This window comes from Neodiprion fabricii, chromosome 6 (assembly GCF_021155785.1).
Source record: "Neodiprion fabricii isolate iyNeoFabr1 chromosome 6, iyNeoFabr1.1, whole genome shotgun sequence".
Taxonomy (NCBI): domain Eukaryota; kingdom Metazoa; phylum Arthropoda; class Insecta; order Hymenoptera; family Diprionidae; genus Neodiprion; species Neodiprion fabricii.
Genome location: NC_060244.1, coordinates 28,264,555 through 28,290,084, shown reverse-complemented (window position 1 = coordinate 28,290,084; position 25,530 = coordinate 28,264,555). Strand labels below are relative to the sequence as shown.

The following is a 25,530-nucleotide window of genomic DNA, read 5'->3' as shown; positions in this document are numbered from 1 at the left end:
TTCCTTAGACGAAGAGTTTCACGTCCTTGCGTGGAACAAACAACAACAGATCGATAAAACTCGTCTACTAAGAGTTAACAACTTCGTTGAGGGAGGGAAAGAAGTCTCCTCACTGAGAAGAATAAAGACTACTTTCTATTTTGTTTTTGTCCTTTAGCAAAATACATAATAAACGTTAAGGATCAACTCACCTCCGTCACCGATCAAACGCATCTGCACCAGACTTGGATCCTCGTTGTGATCTTCGAGGACGGTATCGTCCGTGACTGTGAGATCCTGAAATAAATTTAACAATATATATATATACACACACACACGCATATATATGTCGCCGATTAAATGAAATGAATTATCAGTTTTGGGTGTTTCGCCGTTGTAACATTTGTTTCGAGATCAATTGGCGCTGTGGACATTATACGTATACCGATTCTCGTGAGCGGTGTTCATAGTTTCAGACACGAAGAGACGCCCGAGCAAATGTTGGGAGCATTAATTAGTAACACGCAAGCCCAAATAAAGCCGTGCCAACTGTAAGCGCACATTGTGTGTACGATCGCAATTGAGGCTCTATACAAAGTCAACTGAATGTTTGTTCGGTCAATTGAGTGATCGGTAAAGTGGATAGAGCGTAAAAGTATGATGCACTATATGCATACAGTGTATATAGACGTAATACATCCGACAATAACTTTCACCGCAGTTTCATGCGGGCCGTTAATAATTAGTTCATTACCGTTGCGTGAACGTGTCGTTCGCAGAGTTTGAATTACGAAGCTGTCGCTCCATTCGTCAATGGAAATGGAATAGAACAGAAATGGAAGTAAAACGTAGATATACATATACATGTATGTATATCTACGATGCTAGTTTTTCGGAACGTCCGTGGGTTTATAACAATGGTTATATGCAGGGTATATAATACGATATTAGTGGGTGGATAGGAAATTTTCACGCTGTTATTATCGGCACTAATGATTATATACATGTATATATACATGTATGTATTATACAGGTCCGCGAAGAATTATCAAGCGGGCGCAAATTTACTGTAACGCTGACGATTTGTCACGAGCAGGATGCAATTATTTTATGCTTAGAGGTGATTTGCTTTATTTTCAACCTTGTAATGATTCTTCAACTATTACCTATTACACCTACTTCTTATTCTCTCAGACTTCCGTGTAACTGGCTGAACGCTGCTGGTATATAAATTTCACGCGTATCGCGTAACTGTATAAGTGACTAATGAACGAGTAAGGAAAAAATATAAAATAAAAGTCTGACAAGATACGGAGAGTGAAGAACAGCGGAAAGGAGGCGCGGAAAATTATGACCTCAAGAGATTCAGGGCGAGGGGAAGAAAAAGCGTTCCCGCAAAGGTTTGCACCCTGACTGGTATTATATAGGATCAAGACGAGCGTCGATGAATCACCCATCCTCGTAGCGGCGGTGAGGGAAGAAGAAACTCGGTTGAGCGGCGGGTAGAGAGAGAGAGAACTTTGGAGGTGGGCAGGCGGCGGCATGAAAACTGGAACCGGGGGGTGGAAAAGGAAAAAGAAGAGAAACTGCGCAACTTTGAAAGAAACTTGGTGTATAACGATGAAAGAAGTGGGCTAAGAAGCGTGGGAGAAGAAAGACCGGAAGAAAGAAGAAGAAGAAGAAGAAGTAGAAGAAGAAGAAGAAGAAGAAAAAGAAGAGAAAAAGAGTTCGCAGCCTTGGCCAAATAAATCCAAAGTTTAAAATAACCGAGTTGGGTGTTGGCAAGCAATCCCCCGCAAGTTTTGGAGTTGTTGCGCGATATCTGGCCTCCTCATCCCCTCGATCCCGGTCTGGCCCGGGTCATCCTGCGGGACCTTGTACATACATATATATATATATATACACACATATATATACAAGATATATATATACACGCCCACAAGGAACAAAAAGGGGCAGAGCAGCCAAGGGCGTGAGGAGATTTCTCGGGGTTGAAGTATCGGCGAACTTTCCACCCCTGTCACGAGTTTGATTATTTTCCTTTCTCCTAATTCGACGATATTATACGCACCTTGGTGGCCTCGTTGTAGCCGACGATGACGGCTGTGTACCACTGCGTCGTACCCTCGGCTCGGTAAACCTCGACCCGGAATCCAACCAGGACGCTCGGTGTCGTCAGGAGGATTCTCTGCCCGTCCTGCATCTCTGCCCATCTTCTCACCGCGCTGGCCCAAGGTGGTGAACTTTTGCCGAGTTCCCAGTCGGGCTGTGAATTGGTGAAAAGGAAAAAATGCAATCGTTAAATCATTGGACAGCACTGTGTGACCCTGTTTTTTCTTGTCGCGATGTCTAAAGGCAGTGAAACCGAACTTTCCAGTCGACATCGACGACAACTCTCTAAGGGGTTCCTAAAATCATAAATTTCCAGATTTTATCTATTTTCGTATAATTATATGTCACGCTAATGCAGGATTTTTATTTATTTCAAACGAGTTCTGGAGTTATACGCATCTTTGATTTGGCAAACGGTAAACTGGTCGCAACGTTGGAAAAAAAAAAAAAAAAAATACCTGTATAAATCGCGTTGAGTTTGAATTGCTCCTAATTAATTACCGTGGTTTATAGAATTTTTAAAGGTTACAGCAAACGTCGAAAATCGTAATCGATCATTACTCGGTGAGTCCATAGAGAACGACGTGCAAAAATCGAATCCGCTGTTGAAAGATGACGGAGAAGGTAACTGGGTTAAAATTTGCATTGCAAAGCTTTTTCCCACGCAAAATTATCCAGTCTTACGGGTTATAAATTTTTCTTCAATAATGCTCGTGCACCATCGTATTCTTTTTCACCTCATTGAAGAATGCTTGAAACACGTTTTCCGTTTCTATGAGATGGCGTTTCGTGGATACATAAGATGGATAAGGATATTTCATAACAAAGCGTCATCGTCGAGAGATTTCTAATTCCCCAGCGCAGCTCAGCGCAGCGTAACGTGCTGATCGCGGTTTTTACCTCCATGGCATGAAAATTATCATCACCAGACCATGCGGCGGGGGTCTGCATCGTCGGAGTATACAATCGTCGAGGCACGCAGAAAGGCGGACGTTTTAGACGAGCGGTAGTAAAATTCTTGGCCGCAAGCCCACCTGACCGAGTAATTAACGTATATCCAACCATAGGTGACCAGTTCGCGTGTGTGGGTACGACGTTTAACGGAACACCCACCGATAACCAGAGTCGAACCATAGACCATGACACTGCTGATTCATTAATATATCCCAGGAAGGCGAGGAGGTGGACGCGTAACACGCAACGTGTGTGTTGCCACACGTGAATAACTACGATTTATGTATACATGTATACATCCCGGTGAATGTAGAAATTGATTAAGGCTTCGTCTCGAGGCGTATTGCAGCGAGATAAGAGGTGCGGGTAAAGATCGACGGACGTGTTTTTTATCCGTCAGGAATCCGCCTGGCAAAAGCTCGTGATTGCGGTTAAAAAGGGAACCGCAGCAAGAACCATGAGAAAGAGAAAGTAATTGGGATAATATCGTTAATCGTGGCTGCAGCGTGCCAGAGCAGTGCGGGAAGAAACGACGGCGTTGATTGTTACCTATTACCGATAGTTATTGTTGTTACCAGGCTATTGCCACGGTATGAAAATTCAAACTGTTCGAATAAAGTAAGTAACACGCGTAGTAGCCGCTTCGGAAGTACCTGGTTGAAAAATGTATACTCGCGTACTTATCGAACGTTAGCTGAACACAAATTATGCTTATGCGTAAGGAAAATGTAATTCGTCGCAAATGTTCCTTGGCCTGTGAATGACTTTGAAAAGAATAACCGGCGGCGAATAACGAGGGTGTATAATAATAACTGAACGCTTGGGGTAGGTTGAGACAGGCGCTAACGAAGGAGAACTTATTCCCGTCTGGTACCAACTCCGATCCCCCGTTGGTAGAAGGAAATTTCGTAAATCCCGTATTACCGGAGTTTCAAAGTTTTCCAGAGTTTGACGCTAACTAGTTTTCGCGGTTTACGACAAACCGCGCGGCGACGCTACGACGAGTAGTAACTCGGTGATTCGGTAGTTTTTAATCCGCAGCGAGTCGGACGACCGGAGATAATTGGAATTGAATATTCTTGTGCAATTAAAAGTTGATACCACTCGAGAATTATAAAATAGAAGAAGAAACTATGTTCACCTCCATTTCCGACAGAAAAATCGATACCCATAAATATCGGGCGAGGATGAAAATACGACTGTACGTAGCGAAATAACCTGTTTTGCAATTATTTTTGTTTTCTTCTTATTACTTTCAACGCTTCAGACTGTTTATACCTCATGTATGTATACTTTACTTTATTAATATTGGGCTATGAGTAATTACTGTTGCCTTCTCCGGGTTCGGTAGTTTGGTATTTTGTTCTTAAATGAATAAATAAATAAATAAATAACCGGTTTTTCATCTATGCCTAAACACCTCCCGAACACGAAAGCAAAACTATGTGCTTGATTTCACCGATGGAAGTGGCAGCAGCTATTTCGTGAAGCATTCGATGCAGAGTGATAAAATTGTCACCGCGTTTATATTCCGGTTGATCTGATCGGTCGGTCAGCCTTTTTATTTCCACCCATCGGCATACGCATTTGCTGACTCTACACTGCAGAATCAATCGAACGACTTTCAGCTGTGCTGCGGTTGCTGGCGTATATTTGTATGTGAAAAAGCGCAGTAGATTTTACCACCAGATTTTTCATATTTCACTTTTACGATCAGGTTATGGGTAAATGTCACGAATGGTCTAGATTCTAGAAAGTCAAACTCAGCCGTCGTGCGAAGGATCTATTGAAACGTTGCGCAGCCATCGCTGAGGCGGTTTGTATAACCCGTTTCTCGCTTCAAAGCGTGTATAATAATTGTAAACAGCTGACGAGAAAACTTCGAAAAATGTCTTATTCCGCCGAATTTCGCGTTTCCTCTCACCCTGTTTCATCTCCGCTACCACCATCACCACCACCATCATCATCATCATCATCTTCGTCTTCGCCTAATTCTTTTCTCTCTGCTGCTCTTATTCACGTTACGAAACGCTCGAACAATCTGTTCCAATCAGAGACCGTCGTCGTCGTCGTCGCGTTCGTATTGCTCGTAGGCGTCTCGAACGTCGAAGAATAGTTCAGAAGGTTAATTGAGGCATTGTGAGAGCTCACCACGTGCCTCTCTCCCTCTCGATAGAGATTGTCATGGAAAATGTCTACCGTATGAGAGGGACGAAAATAGCAGAGCCGAATCGCGGTCAACCCATGAAAGCCAGCCTTAGGGAGCCACGTGGATTACGTGGGAGGAAAAACTACCTCACATAATTACATGGGGTTATTTTTCCGGTAAATTGCTCTATCCGCTCGGAGGTTACGACGATTGACCTGCCTGATGCTTGAACAGTACCGGGGGTAAAAAGGGAACTGCAAAAAACCTGCGACAAGTATAATATAATATAAGTCTCGAGCAAGTTTAAAGTCTGCCTTTAGAGAATCACCAGATGTGGCATAAATACAGGATGGAAATTAAAGTTTCAAAGAGATTCCTCTGTCGTATCTTCAACTTCCCTTTCCGCTTCGTTCAATTCTTGTATATATCCACTCTCGTTTACACTTTTCCTCTCTCCACTCAACCTGCCGTCTTTCACGATTCGATTTCCTTCCTCATAAAAGGTACGAAGGTTCTTGCACACCTACAGAGCGATATAAACAAATCCAGCACCAAGTGAGACACATTCGAGTAGCCTAAAGTACTTGATAATTCAATCGCGTTCTAACGTGAACGAAAAAAGATCTCGGGAAGAAAATTTGTACGAAAAATTCCTCGGGTCCTTTAAGGCATTATTTATTCATCGCCACCTCGAAATACGCGATGAGAGATCCTCCGAGGCGCCGTAAAGAAAATTGAATTTCCGGCGGAGCGGTACGATCTAGCGGAAGTCGACAAGAAAAACGTATTGCGAACCCGACGAAAGAAGAACCGTGCAATTGTACCACGAGGTCAAACTCGCCGACCCTGAACTCGGTTTTTTCCTTTCAACCCCGCATCGGGGGAGCCGGACGGCCGTTAATAGTTTCGTTCTTGTTTCATTGGCAAGAATTCCCCTGGGTTAAAAATTATTTGGCACGGTTCCTGCGGAGCGACGCCGAGCAAGAGTAGGAAATAGAATCTGTAAGGCGCGAACCGTCGGTGGTCGATCGTGAAATCCGAAGACCGCGGTCCTTAAAGGTGACGAAGAGACGAAGAAGATGCAACGACCGATTCGGAGGCTGCCGAGGGGAACGATTCGAGCTACGGCGGCACCTCGTGGAGTAGAAAGTGCACGTCGAGCCAATTGAGGATACGAGCTGCCGCGTCATTTCCGCAATTAAATTCAATGAAATTATTCAGCTCTCGTACACCAACCGCGGCCTATTCACAGTCACAAGCCGATTATTGCTGCACCTCGAATTACAAATCACAGGGCAGTGGGTAATTGTTTTAATGACACCGTAACCGTGACGCGACGACGATCGGACTCACGATCGGTATTAAGCAGGAGGCACTGCTCGATGTATAAACTCCGTTTGGCGATATTTCTTCTCCAAACCAAATACCAAACGTTGCCGTAACACCGCAACGGTGTAGTCATATTTTCGCGATACGACGTCTTCGATTCGTTCGAAACAAAACTTCTCGACACCCTTTGCACACAGCGTAGAAACGTTCAGCCTTTCCAAGGTTGAAAGAAGTCTTCCTATTGAACGGGTTGTTTCCCGGCATTCGTTCCGTATGTTTCCTCGCATGGATTTCCAACAAAAAGTGGTGTAATAATTCACCGTCTCGGAGGTACGGCTGCTGATACTTTTCGTCGAAATTGCAGGGGCTTCAACGTCCCTTTCGACAAATCGTTTGCGATCCTGCAGGGTCTGGGAATTCGGCGTTAGGCAGGGTATCGTACGTACGTATACAAGTATAACCGAACGAGGAGCCGAGCCCTGAGCGTGGGGTGCAGAAATCGAGTATAATGGGGATGTGGAAGGGGGACCCGGCTTTTGCGGTGCGAACTTTTAACGGCAAAAGTTGGTCCGGTTTAATTACTTGGGAACAATCCAGGGCGGACGGCGTTTTCCACCTCCCGGGGCGTTCCCGTGTCTATAGTCAGTCCTTCCGGCTCCTCTTCGCCGTTCCCTCGTCATCCCTGGACCGAAGCTTCTCATCTCCTTCTCCCGTCCGTCCTTCCACTCCGGTTACCGCTCTTCCGTTCACGACGCGGGCTTTGACTTTTACGATTTCCTCATTCCCGATAGCGGAAAATTAAGCCCAGGCTTCGTCGTTTAGAGATACACAAGGCGGACAACAGTGGAGAAAGAGAAAGAGAGGGAGAATCCCTCGCCAACTCGGTCGCGCCATTTCACCAGCAGTTCTATTTTTCCTTCGTTCCGGTCTTTTTAGAAAACCGAGTTATTCATTGTCGTTGAAATTGAAGCCGTAATACCCACGCCCCGAACCGGGTTCTCTTACCGCAAGCAATCTAGTCTCGTTTACACCGACTCCGTTGACTGCCCTCGGGGCATAGCTGCTGAGTCCTTATATTCCACAATCGTCGTTCATGCAGATTTTTCCTTTCACGCGGTAAATCACTGTAATGAAATGAAGAATGTAGTCCCGACTGATTTCCATACTTTTCGCATTTCAAATATCTCACGGTCGCGAACAAACAGTCTCGATTTCTTTGTCCATAGAATTCCGTCGCTTCGAAACGTGTCCGATTTTGAGTACATAATTCCTTACATAATTTCCAGACCGTACATTCGTTGTTCCAATGGTAAATAAAAAAAGTTATTGTTCGATTCTTCTTCTTCTTGTTGCTTACGTCAAGCAAACAATTTGGTAACAACAACCTAACTCGGTAAATTTTCGCGACTAAGTCATAAAGTGAAACGGTAACAATAACGTGCAAATGACGTTACGTCTGCAGGTCGGTGGATCCCTAGGAGAATCACGAAAGGTTCTTTTGTCCAGTGAGCGGACCGCATCCCGGGATCGATAAGCATGAACAATGGACTCGCACCGGTCGTAAAGCAAAAGTTTATGGTCACTGTAGCAGCAGCAGCTTAAAGGGTATTTTATGCGGGCGTTTCGTGCATACGCGAATGTTGATAACAGAGGCGTCTGCATTTCGCGAGCTAGTAGGTTGTGATAATTGGCCAGGTTGGACGAAAAGAAGTTGTACACGCAACACGTTCGTCTTATCATCGTTGGTGTTGGACGCAGGGTGTAAAATCGCTTTATCGTTACAACATTTACATCGGTTACACAACGCGCGTCCTTAACCGTCATCCATGTGATTCCGTAGCTTAAATGTAACCTACTTACCGTGAATGGCTTGAGCTTTGAGTAATCAACGAAGTCCAGGCGACGGTCCTGCATGAATTCAACCGGCATCGTGTCATCGGGTAAGTCAGCTCGTGCCACCAACGGATAAAAGGTCTGCGAAACAGAGAAGAAGAATTCGGGACGATTATTATCGCTGAATCCGACGCTTACCGAGGCCGTGGTTAATTATGAGGAACATGTGAGATAAATAAGCAGCAACGCCTACGCGTCATTGTATAACTTGTCAACTTATCGCACCTACAATCTACGATACTACAGGCATTGCTTTACAGTTGTAAACAAACGTCGAATTTTCGGTTTCATGACTCATCCCGCATGAACGTGAGATCTTATCACCACATGATTAATGATCTTGACGCTTTTATTTCCATTCACATTCCATATTTTCGCCTATAATAAGACTTATCTCGTAATCGAAAATTCGCTCGCAAGACTGATTATAATTCAATCTTGACATTGGTATGGTTATAAATAATTCAATAGGTACTTTTTTAATACACAACATTCCGCTTTTTTATTTTCTTCAATATCTTATCCTAATACTTCTGAGAATCCGTTTAACCGCACCGACCCCGTCTGCGCATAACATTAATTTTTAAAAAAGTCACTAGTTCTTTTTCTCTTCTTTTTCGAATTTTTTCATATCGTAATACTAAACCGGCTACAAAAGCCGCCGCTATTCGTACCCAGTTTTGTCCCCATCGTGTGCAGCTTTGATTCAGTTGCCGCACGTGTGTCACGTGTGACGACGATATGTGATATATTTTTGTGCGGTCGCTATACCCCCTTCCACCGATTGACATTACGATGGTTGAGAACGCCAAGCGACCATTTTATTATAGCACCTGTTAGGAACACCCAGGCGAATGTTATCGCAAGGCTGTGGACATTTCGTCGGTGCTTCGATACGTTTCGAGATATTATTTATTACGGTATGCCTAGAGAGAGAGAGAGAGTGAGAGTTTCCTCCCAAATACCGTCGCGAGAGCTTCTACCGACTTCCGGATATTGAATACAGTAAACGGAGATCGCAGACTGGAAAGAATTTCATTCGTAAAATGCAATTTCAGATTTTTCTTTTTTCCACCTACTGTCACCGTCCCGGGAGAGGTTTGAACTCTCGCTACCCAGAATACCAGTCGGCCGTTTTACCGCCTGCGCCACGACCGACTTACAAATACTTACTCCGTGTTACAAAGCTGTTTTGTAACGTAGTCGTACAAAAGCGAGAAAGAGAATTTTTCTTCATTATTTCGTTGTTGTTTACAACAAAATATGTTACTTCGTGATTATTTTATTCTTAACGAAATACAAGTTTCTCCAAACTTCACAATGTACGGAAATGCGTTATATTTAACTAACAAAACGCCGCTAAACTCGATCTAAATAATCGTGAAGCAATGGTTAATCTTTTTTTTCCCTTGAATTCTCCTTCCATAACAGCATATCAATGAAAATTGATAGCGCAATAAGAATTAAAATATCCTCATCGAATAACATGGAGCGATAACTCGAACGCCATACGCGGTTCAAAAGAAATTCAGAAGCCAACTTGCGGTCTACATTTTTCCTTTTCTTTACGGTTTTATTTTTTTATTTTTTATTTACATTGAAATTATTATTACTGAAATCTATAGCATTGCACGAAACGATGTGGAAATAAGGTCATACCGCGTGTCAGAATCCAGTCGTCGACATTCTGTACATTATAATGGACAGGTATCATCGTCAGGTGGTGCGGTTTTGGATGATTGCGGCTCAACCGCAAAACCGACGGTAGGTGAACCGAAAAATGACCTTGAAAAACTGCAACGATGTACGTGCAAGTACAATTGTATACGAATAATAATAATAATAATAATAATGATAATTGCAGGCGTCCCAGTTTTAACGCAATCAAAAATCGACAAGTATCCATACCATGTACTATGAGCATTGAGTATACCGTATTTGTGTAATTGAACGCGGTTGCCTGCAGTTGCCGATGTGAACAGTTCTACATCCTGCACGTATTTCAAACAGCACGTATCATCCCTCACATCCATTCCATTCCCCGCAGTGTCCTTAAAGTTGAATGATCTCTAATTGAGCGGGACGGTCTACTAGCGGTAATTAGAAGCCGGCTAATGACGTTAATTACAATTAGAACTTGTAGAGCTCCGAAGCGAAGCGTCCGTAGCTCTGCACGTTGAATAGTACGTATCAAGGCGAGTTTGTAAACTGCACCATAGTTTACACCGAACTACATAATGTAGTACAGTACTACCGTATATACCTGTATATCAATTAATCCCAACAAAAGTTGACAAACAAACCGCAAATTAGGCGACTCTCTGTCAGCTGCATTGTGAAACAGATTCCATTATATACCACCGAATAACGCATGCGTTGCACGCTTCATTTGCAACAATGACAAGTTGCGGAATATCTAGAGTTATATCAAGTTTCGGGTCTATGGTATCTGGCGTTAGACTAAGAGATCCACAAGTATCGCTGCAGTAGATCCAGAATACTCCTCTTGACTCATATTAATGTAGTTTAACTTACAAGTGCAGGCCAAGCCACGCTGCAGGCACTGACTGGTGCGGTGGTGCTTCTCAGTGGTTTCCCGTTCACCCTGTGAGGAGGATGATGATGGTTGTTGTTCGGATGGTTGATGACAAGTCCGGGGTGACGAGGGTCGGGTCGGTCTGCCCAGCAAAGGGCCTTCTCGACGAGAAAAAAGGAGAAGACAGCATCCCGGTAAGGAGAGAGCCACTCTCTTCGTTGCCACTCGACGTCGTCGTATTCTACGAGAACCTGGAAGCAGAAAAGGAAAATTTTCGTTGTTAATCTGTTGTTCGTATGTTCTAGACGCTGCGGTGATTAGTGTCGATTAGACAATGCGGTACGAAGAGAGTTTGTGCAAGGAAACAACACAGTGACGACATTCTGTGGAATTGTAATCGTGTACTGTGTCACGGGTACAACGCGTCCGTCACACATTATTCCAGTGATCCGTACGCGTGACAAAATCCCGTCACGCCTGCACGTTTCGGTCCACTGATGCATGTATACAGCCACGCAAGCACGATCATCCGGGAATAACATCAAAATGATAAACAAAAACGATGGAGCGAAAAATGGAGCGACGATAAGAAGAAATTAAGCAGGAACTCGACCCTGGCTTCCATTGATAGAATGACGGATGAGTTGAAACTTGTTCGCGTTGACGAATACAAATGTATAAAAAATATTGCTGGGAGAAAACAGAAAACGTTTGCACAGGTGTGAGATGGTCTGGATATCGGATCGTAATTGCTTTTTCATTGAACGCCGATTTCGACGCAGCAAGGTGAACGAGTATTTGGACCGCACGGCAAGAAATGGTGATTCATGAATTTCAAGGGTCAAAACGGGGGATTAGATTAGACCAGATTCTTGGTAACAGGTGGACTTCGGTTTGCCCACAACGATGGTGCCTGTTCAGGTGACGAACACCGTTCAATTCGATATCCAACGACCCCAATATCGTCGGCAATAACGCAGCGCCAGATCTGATTTTGAATCGGAACTGGTCCCTGACCACCAGAGCTAGCTAGCCGGCGTGCGAAGACCCCTGATCCCGAGGGAAATTTGAGGTGCTTCTGACGAGGAGGCTCCGCATTCCATAAAAATCCTTCTATAGAACCGGTGATTTGATACTTCCGTCCATTCGCTGGAACCAGTTCCAACGTTTCCATAACTTTTAAGGTCCTGGGGTCATGCATGAGCGTCCGGAAAGATACTAACAATAAGAATCCAAATCGACCCCGCCATTAAACGGGTTTGAAGTGCGGCATGGACGTGTGACGGCGGATTCCGCAACCAAACGAAAGTGCTTCCGCGGTTCAGGACCCCGTGGATAGATGGCGGCTGCTATCGGAGTCGGGTACCAGAATGGCCGACGACGATCTCGGCGGCGGCGCCGCCTCCTCGACGGCGGGGGCCGCCCTCACGGTTACCGTGGCAACGGATGGCGGCCATCTTCGTAGCGGACGACAATTCCGCGACCTGCCTCAAACCTCTCCTCACAATCAGCAGCAGCGGGACGCGGGAGAGTGATCGGAGTCCTCCTCCTCCTCCTCCTCCTACTCTTTGGATAGCGTTCCCCACCATTTCTCCAGCTTCTCCTGCTTCTCCTCGTTATTCCAAGCAGCGCCATCAGCTACAGCAGCGCTCCAACCGGGAGGAAACTTTTCACCTTCCTTGTCTGGCGACCGGCTCATCCACAGTCTCTCTTACCGTCAACCGAGGGGTGTCACGACCCGTTTTCAGCTATACTCGGAGCTTAAAGAGGATGTTGAACTCCGAGGTGCAGGTTCGCTCTCTTCATCGTCAACGTCGCTGCATGCGCCGAAAATTCCTAAGGTTTATCTTTTCTTACTCTTCTTCTTCTTCTTCTTCTTCTTCTTCTTCTTCTTCTTCGCGCGGGAACAGGTGCGACGCGTTACTGATGGGACAAGCAATTTCGAATGTAACTATACCACATGCCGTGACTTGCTCCAGTGATTGATGCTTCGGTATTTTTTTTTTTCTCAAAATCAAATTAATTATTAAATTACTCGAGTACTGCAGAGAATCGCTGCGATTTGAAAGCCTCAAACATACCCTTGAGGCTCGGGTAAACATAAATTTGCGACTGTTTTACGCGCACGAATGAACGCAACAAATGAAACTGTAGTTAGTCTTGACTTTAAATGAAAGTACACCAGAATTGCGGATGAAGATGTCCGTATTTCATGGTTCACGAATTGGTCCAGACGAATTCAAATCACTTCCAGAAATCACTGCCAATCTATTTCATTTTAATTTCACTGATCCGCAACCAAACGCATTATACATCTGTTTACTATTGATAATAGAAGGGATTTAAAAACCTTTTTTCATTCAAATATAAACTCGTCTCAATGTTTCGTGGTTATCTAAAGAAGGCTATCGAGGTTAAAGCCTGTTAGTTGAAAGCTGATACTATACGTTCTTGTGTCTAAAATACACATACATTTGTTGGCACAAAGATGACGCAGTGCAGAGATACTTACGAGTGAAAATCGCGCGGGAAATCCGTGCAAGCGAATAAAGCGCGTCACCGACGGTTATAGTTTGCAGTGTAGGTGTACTATACGAAACTCGTGACGGTGGCCTTGACCAATCGGAAATAGTCGACAGATGGTACGCGTGTACGGAACTATGACTATAAAAATTCAGCACTATAAACAGTTGAACGTCTTTCTATGCACGTATACGTAATATACGTATACTTGTGGTGGCGTACATTATACACGCGTCTTGGGGCAAAGAAGCAAATCGAAATAAGCGGGTCCAGCTTGTATTTGTTGAAGCGAATCTCGATGGTTGAACTTAAACCTCAAAAGCCGAGCACCAGAAGTTTGAAATGGCATATATGTATGAGCAACTCAGAAATGCCTCAAGCTGTCTAACAATCGCCAAGAATTGGTACTAAAACGAGGCTTCTTATACTCGTGTCTTCTATAACAGTAAATGACAACAACATAATCGTGTTTCAAAACACAAAAAACACAAAATGCCACACGGTTAGAATAATTTTCCATCAATCGATTGCATTGTTGGCATATTGCCAGCTTAGCAGCAAGACGTGAAGATCATTCGTTGATTTTGCACGATTGATGAATAATTGACAAAAAGTGTATTATTGAGGGAATATTGGGAAAATTTTGATTTTTAACCTCAGGGTCCAAGAATCAGCGATATGAGATGACGCAACTTGTTGTGCGGGTACCTCGCCGTCCTGTTGAAGTCAGTAACGTTATCGTAACGATTCATGCTGAGAAAAGAGAAAATCGTTGTTTCGCGATTTTCGAATTGTCTGTAAAATTCAGCAAGCCGTAATAAAACAAAACATACTCATATTTGTAAATATTAGTTCCTTAAAAATCATAGTAAAATAGAGAAAATAGCAATCTTTTTGCCCAATGTTTCGTTACGATAACGTTACTAACTTCAACCTCTTACTTTGCCAATATCACGTATAACTCTCTCCACAAACCGCGAATGAATAAATGACGTATATAGATACCATCTGTTGTTTTGTCTCAAAACATGCACGCGGCTGCAAATATACGACGTGAAACGTATGCTTTCTTCCATCATTTTTTCTTTAACACATACATGTATTAATAAAAAGAAAACCGCAGAAGCTGCAGGAACGTGGAGACTCGTCTCGGAGACGAACAACCCTCCGGGTATTCCGGTGTAAACGATAAGAAGCGGAATAAAAAATATAAATGTAGTAAACGTCGCAGGTGCAGTTAAGACTAAAAAGCTTTTCCAGCTAGCCCAACGTTATCGAACCCGTGGAATATAATCCGGGATAGAACAACGGCTGGCCTAGAATGGATGGTATACGTGCCATGCAGCATGGCGTCTATCTCGGTGAAGGTATACGTTTTGTTTTCCGTTAATATTATTGCAGCACGGCGTGAATTTAGCGGACGCCTCGAGCTCTTTTCTTCTCCCGTTCTCGTTTCCTCGTTTTCTCTCCAAGCACCAGCACCAGCAGCAGCAGCCCCATTTTCTCCTCTGCAAATGACGCCAGCCTTAGTTCAGAAGCTGTAGAGTAGGTAGGTAGGTTGGTACGAAGCCTCGGGGATAGGCGAGGACGCACTTGGCAACAAAATCAGTTTTTTCGTATTTATTTTTACCACTTTTTTACCTTCCTTCCCCCCCTCCGCGCTTAGAAAAGCTCCGAGCTTTTCAGCTAGCAACAGCATCGCCGAGCTCCGCGTACGCGGAATCTCTGAATCTAGAACTCGGGTATATTTTTCACCTCCTACAGCTGGTGCTGGTGCCGCTGGTGAAATAGGCCGAGTACCGTGCAGCGTGTTTCGAGTGCTTGCAAGCAGCTCAGCTGAGTTCAAAACCCTTTCTGAAACGCTCCGCGTTGAATGAGCTTGCATGCATTATACCTACGTCCTTCCGTGCGGCGAGCGCGCTTCTCTTATATATTTAATGCATACGTTGCTGCACAAGTCGCGTTGGACTCGATCAAACGGAGGAAAGGAGAGGAAAAAAGAAAAATTGTTAATAAAAATTAAATCGGAGAAAATACTGACAATTTGCGTCGGTACAAAAAAATGTTCGCGATAAATGGCGAGGCGGTGTCAGTCAAGGAAGTGTCAGGAAAGGCTGATGCGATTTTTTTTTTTTTTTCATTTGCGCGCAGGTTTAATGTGATCGATCACTTTCTGTCGCTTTTATACACCCAACCTCGTTTTTACATTACATGTGACCGATCGCTTGTTCAACATCTGTCAAACGGAGATTCTTTCACGAAAATCTTGTTGCAATTGTTGCATCAATTTTGTTAGGTATATGTATACCTGATACCGATTTTCAATTAATGAATTTCTTTTTTATTTTTAAATAGGTAGGTAACGTGTGTGTAACCCGTGCAACAATATTGATGGCCAATGTAATAGGCGTATGAAACAACGATACCCGATGCAAAGGATCGTAACGAAAAATTGAGTTCCGCATGGATCGCAATGAGCGAGTAATGACTGAACTCGAATCACCGTCGCGTAACGAGCTTTTTCCTGCGTCTATATAATATCGCGGAATTTACGCGCGTCACGACGCGGGAATATAGGATACAGTTAATAACAGCAGAACTAAGCTCGTGCGGTAAACGCAGATTTACGACAGGCAACAACACGTAGCTGCGTAGGTACATACATAATGTAAGATAATGTAAGATAGCGCAAGAAGATACCGTCGAAGACTGGATTGCAGCAGGTAATGGTGTACGGTATGACGCGCGTCGCGGAATTAACAGGCAAGGAATTGCAATCTTCTGCAATCTCCCAAGGACGAAAGATTTTTCTATTATACAGTTGCACAGTGTCGTCTGCCCCAAGGACAGCCGTAACATGAATTATTGTGACGATTATACGACTGCCAGGTACAGTGATAATAAAAATTATAGTACGTACCAAATACACGAGATTCAACCGATTCAGGGACGCATAATAGGTGTGCAATATGTGTTATACATATTGTAACGTGTTAAGACGTTACGGAAAAATGCAGGTGAGCGAGCTTATTCAGAGAATCAATTAAAATCTATATATTTGTATAAGAACGTGTTTGGAATGACGGTGATTTGCCAAAGAATTGTCCGGCAAGGAGAGTATCAGGCCTCGGGATCACGGATTCTGCTGAAACTTCCAAGCGTGTTTCTTTGTCGTTATTTCGTTATTTGAGAAATGAACAACCCGAACAAAAAAGAAGAGAAAAATAAAAACGAAGCATCCGTGAAGGCGAAATCGCTCGATCCAACGATCCCGCGGGCACGCACCCGATTTCCGTTACCACCTTGGCGATCCCTTCGCACCATGTGCAGGAGGTCATGCGTCGCGTGTGATTGCCGAGGTGCAGCGTGGCGTTGTTGGTCTCTCCGTGACGTCTGAGCGAGGACGCGTTTCCCCCCTCCTTCGATAGAGTGAGACAGCGATAAAGAGAGAGAGAGAGAGGGAGAGGGAGAGAGAGAGAGAGAGTCACCGGAAGTTGGAGGCCACTTGCTGACCTTGTCACACGTCGCCGCGTCGCGTATATAAGCGTCGACGGCTGCACGCTGGTTGGACTACATACGACAGGCGTTTAAGGTTCGTTCGGGAGGTGGGAGCCACGCGGACTTCTCCTCGCAAATGACGAACTACGTACGCGTACAACGTTAGGACTTTGCCCGACACGCAGTTTACGCACCTGTACCTGGGCAGGTGGACGAGCCGGCGTTTCGAACGCATAAGACTAACAGGTGCCGAGGCGAGGCTCTCTTTCACAATGTCCGAGACTCATACGCCGAACGATATTTTCTACGCTTCGGCATTTTGATCGCAAGCAATTCCGTTACACCGTGATTCTTGCGTTTTAATTTTTTGTCAAAAAAGAAAACAATCCAAAAATATTTGACGAGTTTGGAAAACACGATCACGTGTCCGAGAAAATTCGTTGGGGGATGGGATTTGGACTTGTAATTGATGATTGGGACGCTTTGAACCTCCGGTGGCGTATCTACGCAACATGCTTGTGTAAATAAGAAAGTTGGGTGAAAAAATACGCCGACTATGTACAACGTCGAGATGGTTATAATAATTCCCTGACGTAGATGGACGTATGTATGCATGTTATATAGTACGTATTAATTTAGGCTCGTTTTGTAACTTGACCCAAAGACCGACCCCCGAAGTGGAGAAACTGAACTAAGCGAGAGAATAACGGACCTTTATGCAGCGGCGCTGTGTTCGCTGCAACAGCAAAGAAATGGAACGAAAAGTAAAAGGACAAAGAACAAAATGAAAGAAACCGAGATATTCACGAGGCTCAAGTTAATAATAACGTCAACGTAACGAATAATTACTATTCTTCAAGTTTATAGCGACTTTCAAGTAGCTGAGTTTTCAAAATATGAACAAGTTCTGCCTCGTTACGATTTACTCAATTTTATACTGCATTACTGCAATTGGAAAATAACGGTTTTTCCCGAAACGTTAGTCATCGCAATAACCTTACCGACTTCAACCTAATAGATATTCACTCTTCAAGCAAGTAGGTGCAGTTTTTATCGGCTGTGATTATACGTATTTTTCCATAACGCAAAGCGATTTCAACTCCGTGAAACGGTGGATTGTAACGACTTTCGAATGTGCGTATAAACCAGAAGCTAACGGTTAAATATCGAAAGAGCAATATGGCTGCTACCGTCAAATCGAAACACAATACCAATTTTCTGTCACAATGCAGCGAAGTACAGCCGAAAAACTGGGTCGCCTAATCTAATCTGCGTCAATTTAGACACTTGAAAGCGAGGTCTGCCGGCTCTTTGGCTTTGGCTCCGCTTTCGACGGGATACGTTTATGTGTTACACGTATTCGTACACGGATCGGCTCTATATCTGACGGCAAAAAATCGAGTGAGCTCGAAACTGGATCGGCACATCCGAAAAGGTGGGAAGCATGACGAAAGGTCCAAAAACAGTTATATTTAACAGCACGAAATTCGTTCGTTCTGTACAATATCTACACTTATTTCATATCGATGATGATTTTGAAAAGAAAAAAACGTTCAAGAAGCAATCTATCAGCTGTATAGGTTCTTCATCTTTGATAGCAGACAGAATTAGCCGTACCTACGCTGTTAAAAATTTCTGTATAGAACTTCCTACGGTGTGTATTGGAAGTTTTATTCGGATACGAAACAGTAAACCATTCACCATACGTTCCTGTTTATTCAATTTACCGATACAATATATTTCCTACACGATTCGGTAAGAAGAAATTACTTTTTTGGCGTTCTTCTTATAAATTTTAGTAAAATCAAACATTTGTCTCGTAAATTTAAGGCAAACACACAATAGTTTACGTAGCTACACTGGATTTGTAATTGTGCAACCCGATTTCGTGATTTGACAACTCTTTTCTACGGTGAATGTGTAGTAAATTCGCAATCATTTTTAACAACGTACGTATAAATTCAACCTCGAAAATGACGATTTATAATCTCTGTATCGGTGTCGCGAAATTATCTAAAAAAACAATTTACGTTTAAAAAAACACACACACACACAGACACATTTGTAAGCGAGAAAATCGAATATAGCTTGAGTCGATTCGCCTATAAGGCTGTATATACGTATACGAATAATAACTATACATAAACCGTGAAATGAAACTCGGCACTGTAATTTCAACCATATTATACACAGCGGCGCTTTCGTAACACAATTACCGAAGTAAATAACGAAAATTTCATATTACTACACGGGGCCATTCACGCACTCGGCAGTAATACACACACACACATAGATGCATAGATGCAGAGAGACATATTACTCGTAACGGTCAATCGTAGTAAAAAGAAACGAAAGTGCTCGACTCCGTATTTCGCTGCACAGCTGTAATAACACTGTGCGGGAATCGGGACCACTCCGGGTATGCCGAGTTGATACACACAGCGAACTCGTCGACTTTCTCATAGAAATTATCATCGTCGTGCGCGCGTGTGTGTGCATAGAGAACGGTACAGGAGGCGCGTTCCGTTTCACAAGTTTAAAAAAGAAAAAAAAGGAAAGAAGAAGAAAAAAACGAGACCGGCTGGTAGCCAGCGATATTTCGGAATCTTTAAAAATAGCGGCGCCTCCGGATTTTCATTACATTTCGCAGTTTCTCTTTCTCACTCTCTCTCTCTCTCTCTTTGTTTTTCTCATTCCTCGGTCGGCTGATCCACGCGTCTTCGCTCGAGAAAATATTCTTACGCTCTCAAGTGTGATTATTCACAGAGCTGTGCGATATTCGGGTATAAAAATCTCGTCGATCGATGATCTTGAAACTAAACGGCAGACGATCGATACGAGGTTCGATATTGTCGCAAACTAATTCATCGAGTATCGGAATATCCGTTAATCCGCGGTAGAATATTGTTGTCGGTGTGACGAGAAAAATGGCGCGAAAGTTTGCACGAGTGTGTCATTCGCGGCGGACGATGAATCACCGAAAGCATGCGGCTTGGCAGCAGCGGAGCGGCGGCAACACCGGGGACAAAACTTTCTCGATGACCGAGCCGGGTGCTCGAGATCGGATATGGACCCCTTTAACAGTCCGGAACGTTAATACGGCCATTCAAGCCGATGGAACAACGCGAGTTCCGACTCTCGGAGATATTCTTCGTCCTCGAGGCTCGCGGCTGCGAGCTATCGATGGCCACTAAAAGCTGAAAAGAATCGATGCATCGATTAATCGGGTCAAAGTGTTCGTGGAAGAAGAAAAAAAAAAAAGAAAAAAAAAACCGATTGTGAGGAAAAAAAACAATCGATTGTTTCTTGTAATTTTTACCGCGTGCGTTATTTCGTTTCGCAAGTTAATTTTTTCTGCGCCGGATTATATTTCAAACATTTTAAAAATATATCGTCATTGAATAAGATGAAACGACGATTCCGGCGCGACGTATGTAGAGAATATATAATTATATAAAATTAAATCTTTCATACTGCGCTTCGTTTCTTTTTCTTTTTATTTTTACGATGATTGCTACGTTTACTAACAAGCTTCGCGCTGATGCGTAAATGAGTATTATGACAGGCTGTAAGAACTCTATTATAATTTCTGAACCGCGAGTGTAATACTTCGAAGATATCCAGGGCGGATATTTAATCGATCGGAAGCACGACCCGCATGACGAATGTCACGATGAAATATTCATAAGAGATGGCAACGACGGAAGGATGGATTATGGATTATGACGACGAGTGTACTTGCTTTATTACACATGCACGTATACGGTTGAAGTTCGAGTTTTTATTTTTATAAGCGCGGTAAACGCGCGATTAACTTCTCTCAAATTATCGTCCGTGCTGATCGTGAGCTTTAAGCTTACAATCGGTGTTAGAGGATCAGCTGTTACTCTAGAATGTACATTCGATACATAGGATAAAAATAGCCTCAGAATTAGTGTATATATTGTTTATAATGGTTTACTGAAATTTCGGAAAGTTACAAAAATGCCAATTAGCGATTTCTTCTGAACGTGCATCGTTTCGGTAACGTTACTGACTTCATCCTTATAAAAAAAAAGATCAGCATCGAATGAAAATGCGAAATGACAAATCCTGTGAGAAATAAATTGATCTGGGCTCTATCGCGCTATGAAAAATGTATACCCCATCTTCTGTGTACAAACGACAAAGCTTTGTTTTTCAAATTGAATTCTACACGTTTAAGAAGTGAGACAAACGTATGCGATGATAAATCGATTAAAAATGAATTTCAAGTAAATGAAAAAAGGAAAGGAAAGAAAAGAAAAACAGCATGAATTCAGTTTTCGTCAAAATTAATGCCTGTAACAACCCTTGTGGCACATTTCGACCGTAGAAACCTTGACACGGAAGCAACCGAAACGCAAGTACATAATTTGAAAAGAGCGAGTCTGTACAACGTATATATATCCATACACCTTTGATGTTCTTCCCTCGTATTGTTGCAATAATTGTACATTTTGCAGAGTCGAGTATGTGTTGGGCGAGGAGCGAGCCCTTTGATCCCGTAAACGAGGCAAGAAGGCGTCAACCTGGGCTGGGCTGATTTATGAATCAAGGGAAATATATCTGCCCGTGCCGCCTTCTCGCTTGCGCGTGTGTGCACGTGATATACCCGATGCCGAAACAAGGAACGGAGAAACGTAACGTGCGTCATGCGCGAGGCCGCACACACACGTACACGGAGGCCCTGCAGGGTAATTAGACAATAACTTTCCGGCCGGAGAGCCGCTCGCGTGCTGCGTCTATTTCGCGTGCTTATCCGCGTCTTTGCTTTCCGCTCCCGCCGCTAAAGGGTCGATACGTGTGCCTGCCCACATGCCGTATATTACACCCGTGTACATGCCGTAAACACCGAGAACGATTTTCGTGTAGGTATATGAAATTGGCCGAGCAGAAAATCCCGCTTATTATTATATCATCGGACCGGATGAGGAGAGGCGTTCGGGTGAAGCTGCACGGCGAGGGCTCGGCGGGAGGATTCAATTCCGCAACTTTCATCTTTGAAATTAAAATCGAGACCCGCGCACCTGCCGGGATAAAACCAAATCTCGTATATCGTGTCGTGTGAAAATTCATTGAGAAGAGAGTCCAAGTTTTTGTGTAATGTATAACGCATGCTGTGTAATATACGCATGGTTCAACGTAGAAATTGTCAAATTACAGAGTGTCGAAATAATGACGTGGGTGGCGTGCGTGAATTAATTTTGCGAAACTGAAAACAACGAGTCGCATAATAAATATACACCTACTCGTAGTTTTTTTTTTTTTTTATGCGCGGTTTTGGTCAAGAAATTGTGTCCCATGTAGAAAAATAATTTCGGCAGTCTTCGCGGAACGTCGCAAAATCCAAGCGTTAAGTTGTTCAAAATAGTCAACGTCAGCAGGACATGTGTAAAAAATCGACGAATCTTGATATAAAGTATCGAAGGAGGAGATACGTTTTTAGTAAGGTTTTAAGTAAATAAAAACCACTAAAAGACCGCTTTTTCGTGCTAGCAAGCTCCTCAATTTCACGTTTCATGACTTCTACTGTCACGAGATATAGATCTAGAATTATCGGAAATAGCAGGCGTGAGACGGGAGAGTCGAATTTATTTTTTATAATAATGAACTTTGTACGTTGCTATAAATTTCATTCTTCTTCGTTGAAAAATATCGATTTCGACATTCGGGCATTATTTCTTATCCAAAATCACGTACAAATGAAAACGTCAGCGGCTTTGTACGACATGTTTATCGTAGGTGCTGGAATTTCACTCGCGAATCCCCTTAAGAACGAGAAAAACGTTTTTCCTCGGGGTGAGAAATGTGCTTAAAAATATCTGCATGCAGCGGAGAGGCATGCGCAGAGCAGCGCAGACACGCATAAACACAAACAAACAAGCGGATCGAGTTGCTAGCCGGGGAACCGAACGGGTGTAGGGCGTTGCCCGATAAAATAGAGGCGAGATTGGCTTTAATCAAGCTCTAGCCTCGCTCGCCGCCGCCGTCGATGTTGAACCCCCTTGAAAACCGTGAGGGGTTCGCCTATCGGCGTACGTATCAGAGCGTAATGTCCCCCGATGCGGTAGAGATCCGCGTGTAACACGTACGGTAGAGAGTACACTGTAAACGTAGATCCGTCCCTTCTTATACACTTCTGCAAGTTTATCGATATTCTATGCCAGCCGTATTTATACAAGGAATTGGGGTCAGAATTTGAGATAATGGAGGAAATAGCAAAAGGGTTACAACGTCGAATTTTTCAAAGACGGAAAATTATATAAAATTCATAGAATTTCAAGTTAAAGTTTACGAAAGGTTGAAGTACGGAGAGAAAAAGTTACGCAGAATTGTCGGAATACGATAAATGTGATGAAAAATAAATCCAATAACAAAATTATTATCATTCGTAAAGATATTTATGTATTACGTAATAATACTTCGAACGTGTAAATGTGCGGTTACTTTACATGAGTCTGAAATTTAATGCAACGTCATAAAATCTTTCTATTTTTACTAATATTCTCAATCGTCGTCAGATTTTGGTTAATATATTCTCAATCTCGTTATCGAGCATGGATCAATTTGACGAAGTATATAATATATACAAGTATTTTTTGTTATCAACGATAGAAAGTTTTTACCAAAAAACTAACTTCAATGAAGTAAGAATTTAATCCAAGGAAATTTCAAGCGTTGCTAATTCCTTAAAATAAAATAAAAATATAAAGTTAATAAACCACGCCGTGGTCAATTTATTAAGAAACTTTTCTCATTTGAATTTGAATTTCGAGTTATAAAGAGAAATGTTATTACTAAAAATATCAGACGAAACTGATACGAGTATAGATATTGTATTGGAAGTAGACGGGGAATCCCTCGCGTCCTTTGCCAAGGATAATAGATGCGATGCCTGGAACGCTGCAAGGACGCGGACGAGGACGAAGCGCTTTTAGACGTCGGCGATGGAAAAGCATATCCCCTTTAACTACGCCATCCACCCCTTCGGAGTAACTCGACGTACGCTTCCCAAATTCACGTGTATTATACAATAAGTAATTACGATACGCACTGAGCTCGGAGAAAACCTTTTGCTTGCTTTGTCAACGAAAATTGATTTTCTGTATAAATAATATATAAATAAACGAGTTAAATCCTCTGAAATTGCAAAAAATTATTCCGATACATACTAAATTTCGAAATATTTTTCCAACTGACAAAATTCACTTGTTTAGAAATCCTTTTTTTCTAAAAACAAAGAAAAAAAAAAAAAAAAAAACAAGGTATCTACCGATCCAATAAAGTCAGCAATACTAGATCGTGATACTGTCAAGATATACAATTAATACTAAAGTTTTTCATAATCAATAAAAAATTTGGTCAGAAATCAAGAGAAGAGCCAGGCTTACAATTATGTAACGTTTTCACTACATTCGAAGCCCCGAAATACCTTCTTGTTTAGTAATGAATTTTTGCGACTAATTAATATCTGAAGGAATCAAAAAATGGAATCGAATTGACGGGGTTCCGTTGACAGTGAAATTGATTTATTAATAAATAGCGACGAAACGTGCAACATTTTTGAATTTCACTACACAAATCAGCAACGACAAAGAAAGACAAACTTTGTTCAAATTCAACCAGGGAACGAACTCGACGTCGACCACGTGTTTGGTGACCTTGTTGACGTGGGTATATAATAACACTGATCGTGAGTAAGAATCATTAGAATAGAATTGAATAATAAAAAGTGTGTGTGCCGACATTTACGACTGTGCAATCAACTTTATAGCAGTTGATGAAAACTTTTATTACTTATACGTTTACTTTTCAAACTTGAAGCCGAAAAAAACGAGAGAAAAACCGAAGAAACGTAAAGGCTTTTTATTTAAATAACGAGCGAAAAGAAGAAACAACAGTCAAAGCAGATAAAACATCACGCTACGAGCGAATTTTTTTCTTATTCCTAATGAAAATATCAATAATTTTTCCAATTCCATCCAGGGTATTCCAGGTACTGAAAAACCGTTCAAAACCAACACGATGTATTATTACGAAAATCTCTATTTCGTCCCGTTTACAATAATAATTGTCGATTGTTTCACCCGAATTTCGGGCAAAGGGCAGCACGAAATTCCGTAAAACATGGAAAAGGGATTTGACAAATTGGAAGTATGAAAGTATGTTAAATGATAGAAAATGATCACGGGGCTAATTTATAAGAGAGAGAGGAAAAGATGACGTATTCCCTCCCCGCAGTGGGTTATACGCATCATTACTACACCCAGGTATTGAGTACCTATGTACAATGTATATCTATATATATATATATATGTATATGTATATGTATACGTATAATACACAGGGAGACGGAGAATTATTCGACGGGGGTTTTTCGCGGTCCTTTGGGGGATAGGAGGGAGGAGGAGGTTTTGGTCGTTCGGAGTTCTAGGGGGCGTCTCAGCGACTCGAGCACCGGGTTTATGCCTGAGTTATGATCGGTTCGGCTCACCAGGCGGGCCGGGAATCTCGGGACCGCCTTAATTTAACGTAT

At 42.8% G+C, this 25,530-nt stretch overlaps 1 protein-coding gene across 4 annotated transcripts in view; it reads right to left on the bottom strand.

The window, feature by feature from the left end:
- LOC124185661 (probable JmjC domain-containing histone demethylation protein 2C) overlaps nucleotides 1–25,530 on the bottom strand; it is a 202,005-nt gene that overhangs the window by 141,571 nt on the left and 34,904 nt on the right. For all 4 annotated transcript variants that reach the window (XM_046576629.1, XM_046576626.1, XM_046576627.1 and 1 more), the window contains exons 2-5: nucleotides 10,952–11,203; nucleotides 8,384–8,497; nucleotides 2,051–2,245; nucleotides 192–276 (exon numbers count right to left, since the gene is read on the bottom strand). In XM_046576629.1, the coding sequence (XP_046432585.1) occupies nucleotides 192–276; nucleotides 2,051–2,245; nucleotides 8,384–8,497; nucleotides 10,952–11,203 (646 nt within the window). The remainder of the gene's footprint in view (nucleotides 1–191; nucleotides 277–2,050; nucleotides 2,246–8,383; nucleotides 8,498–10,951; nucleotides 11,204–25,530) is intronic.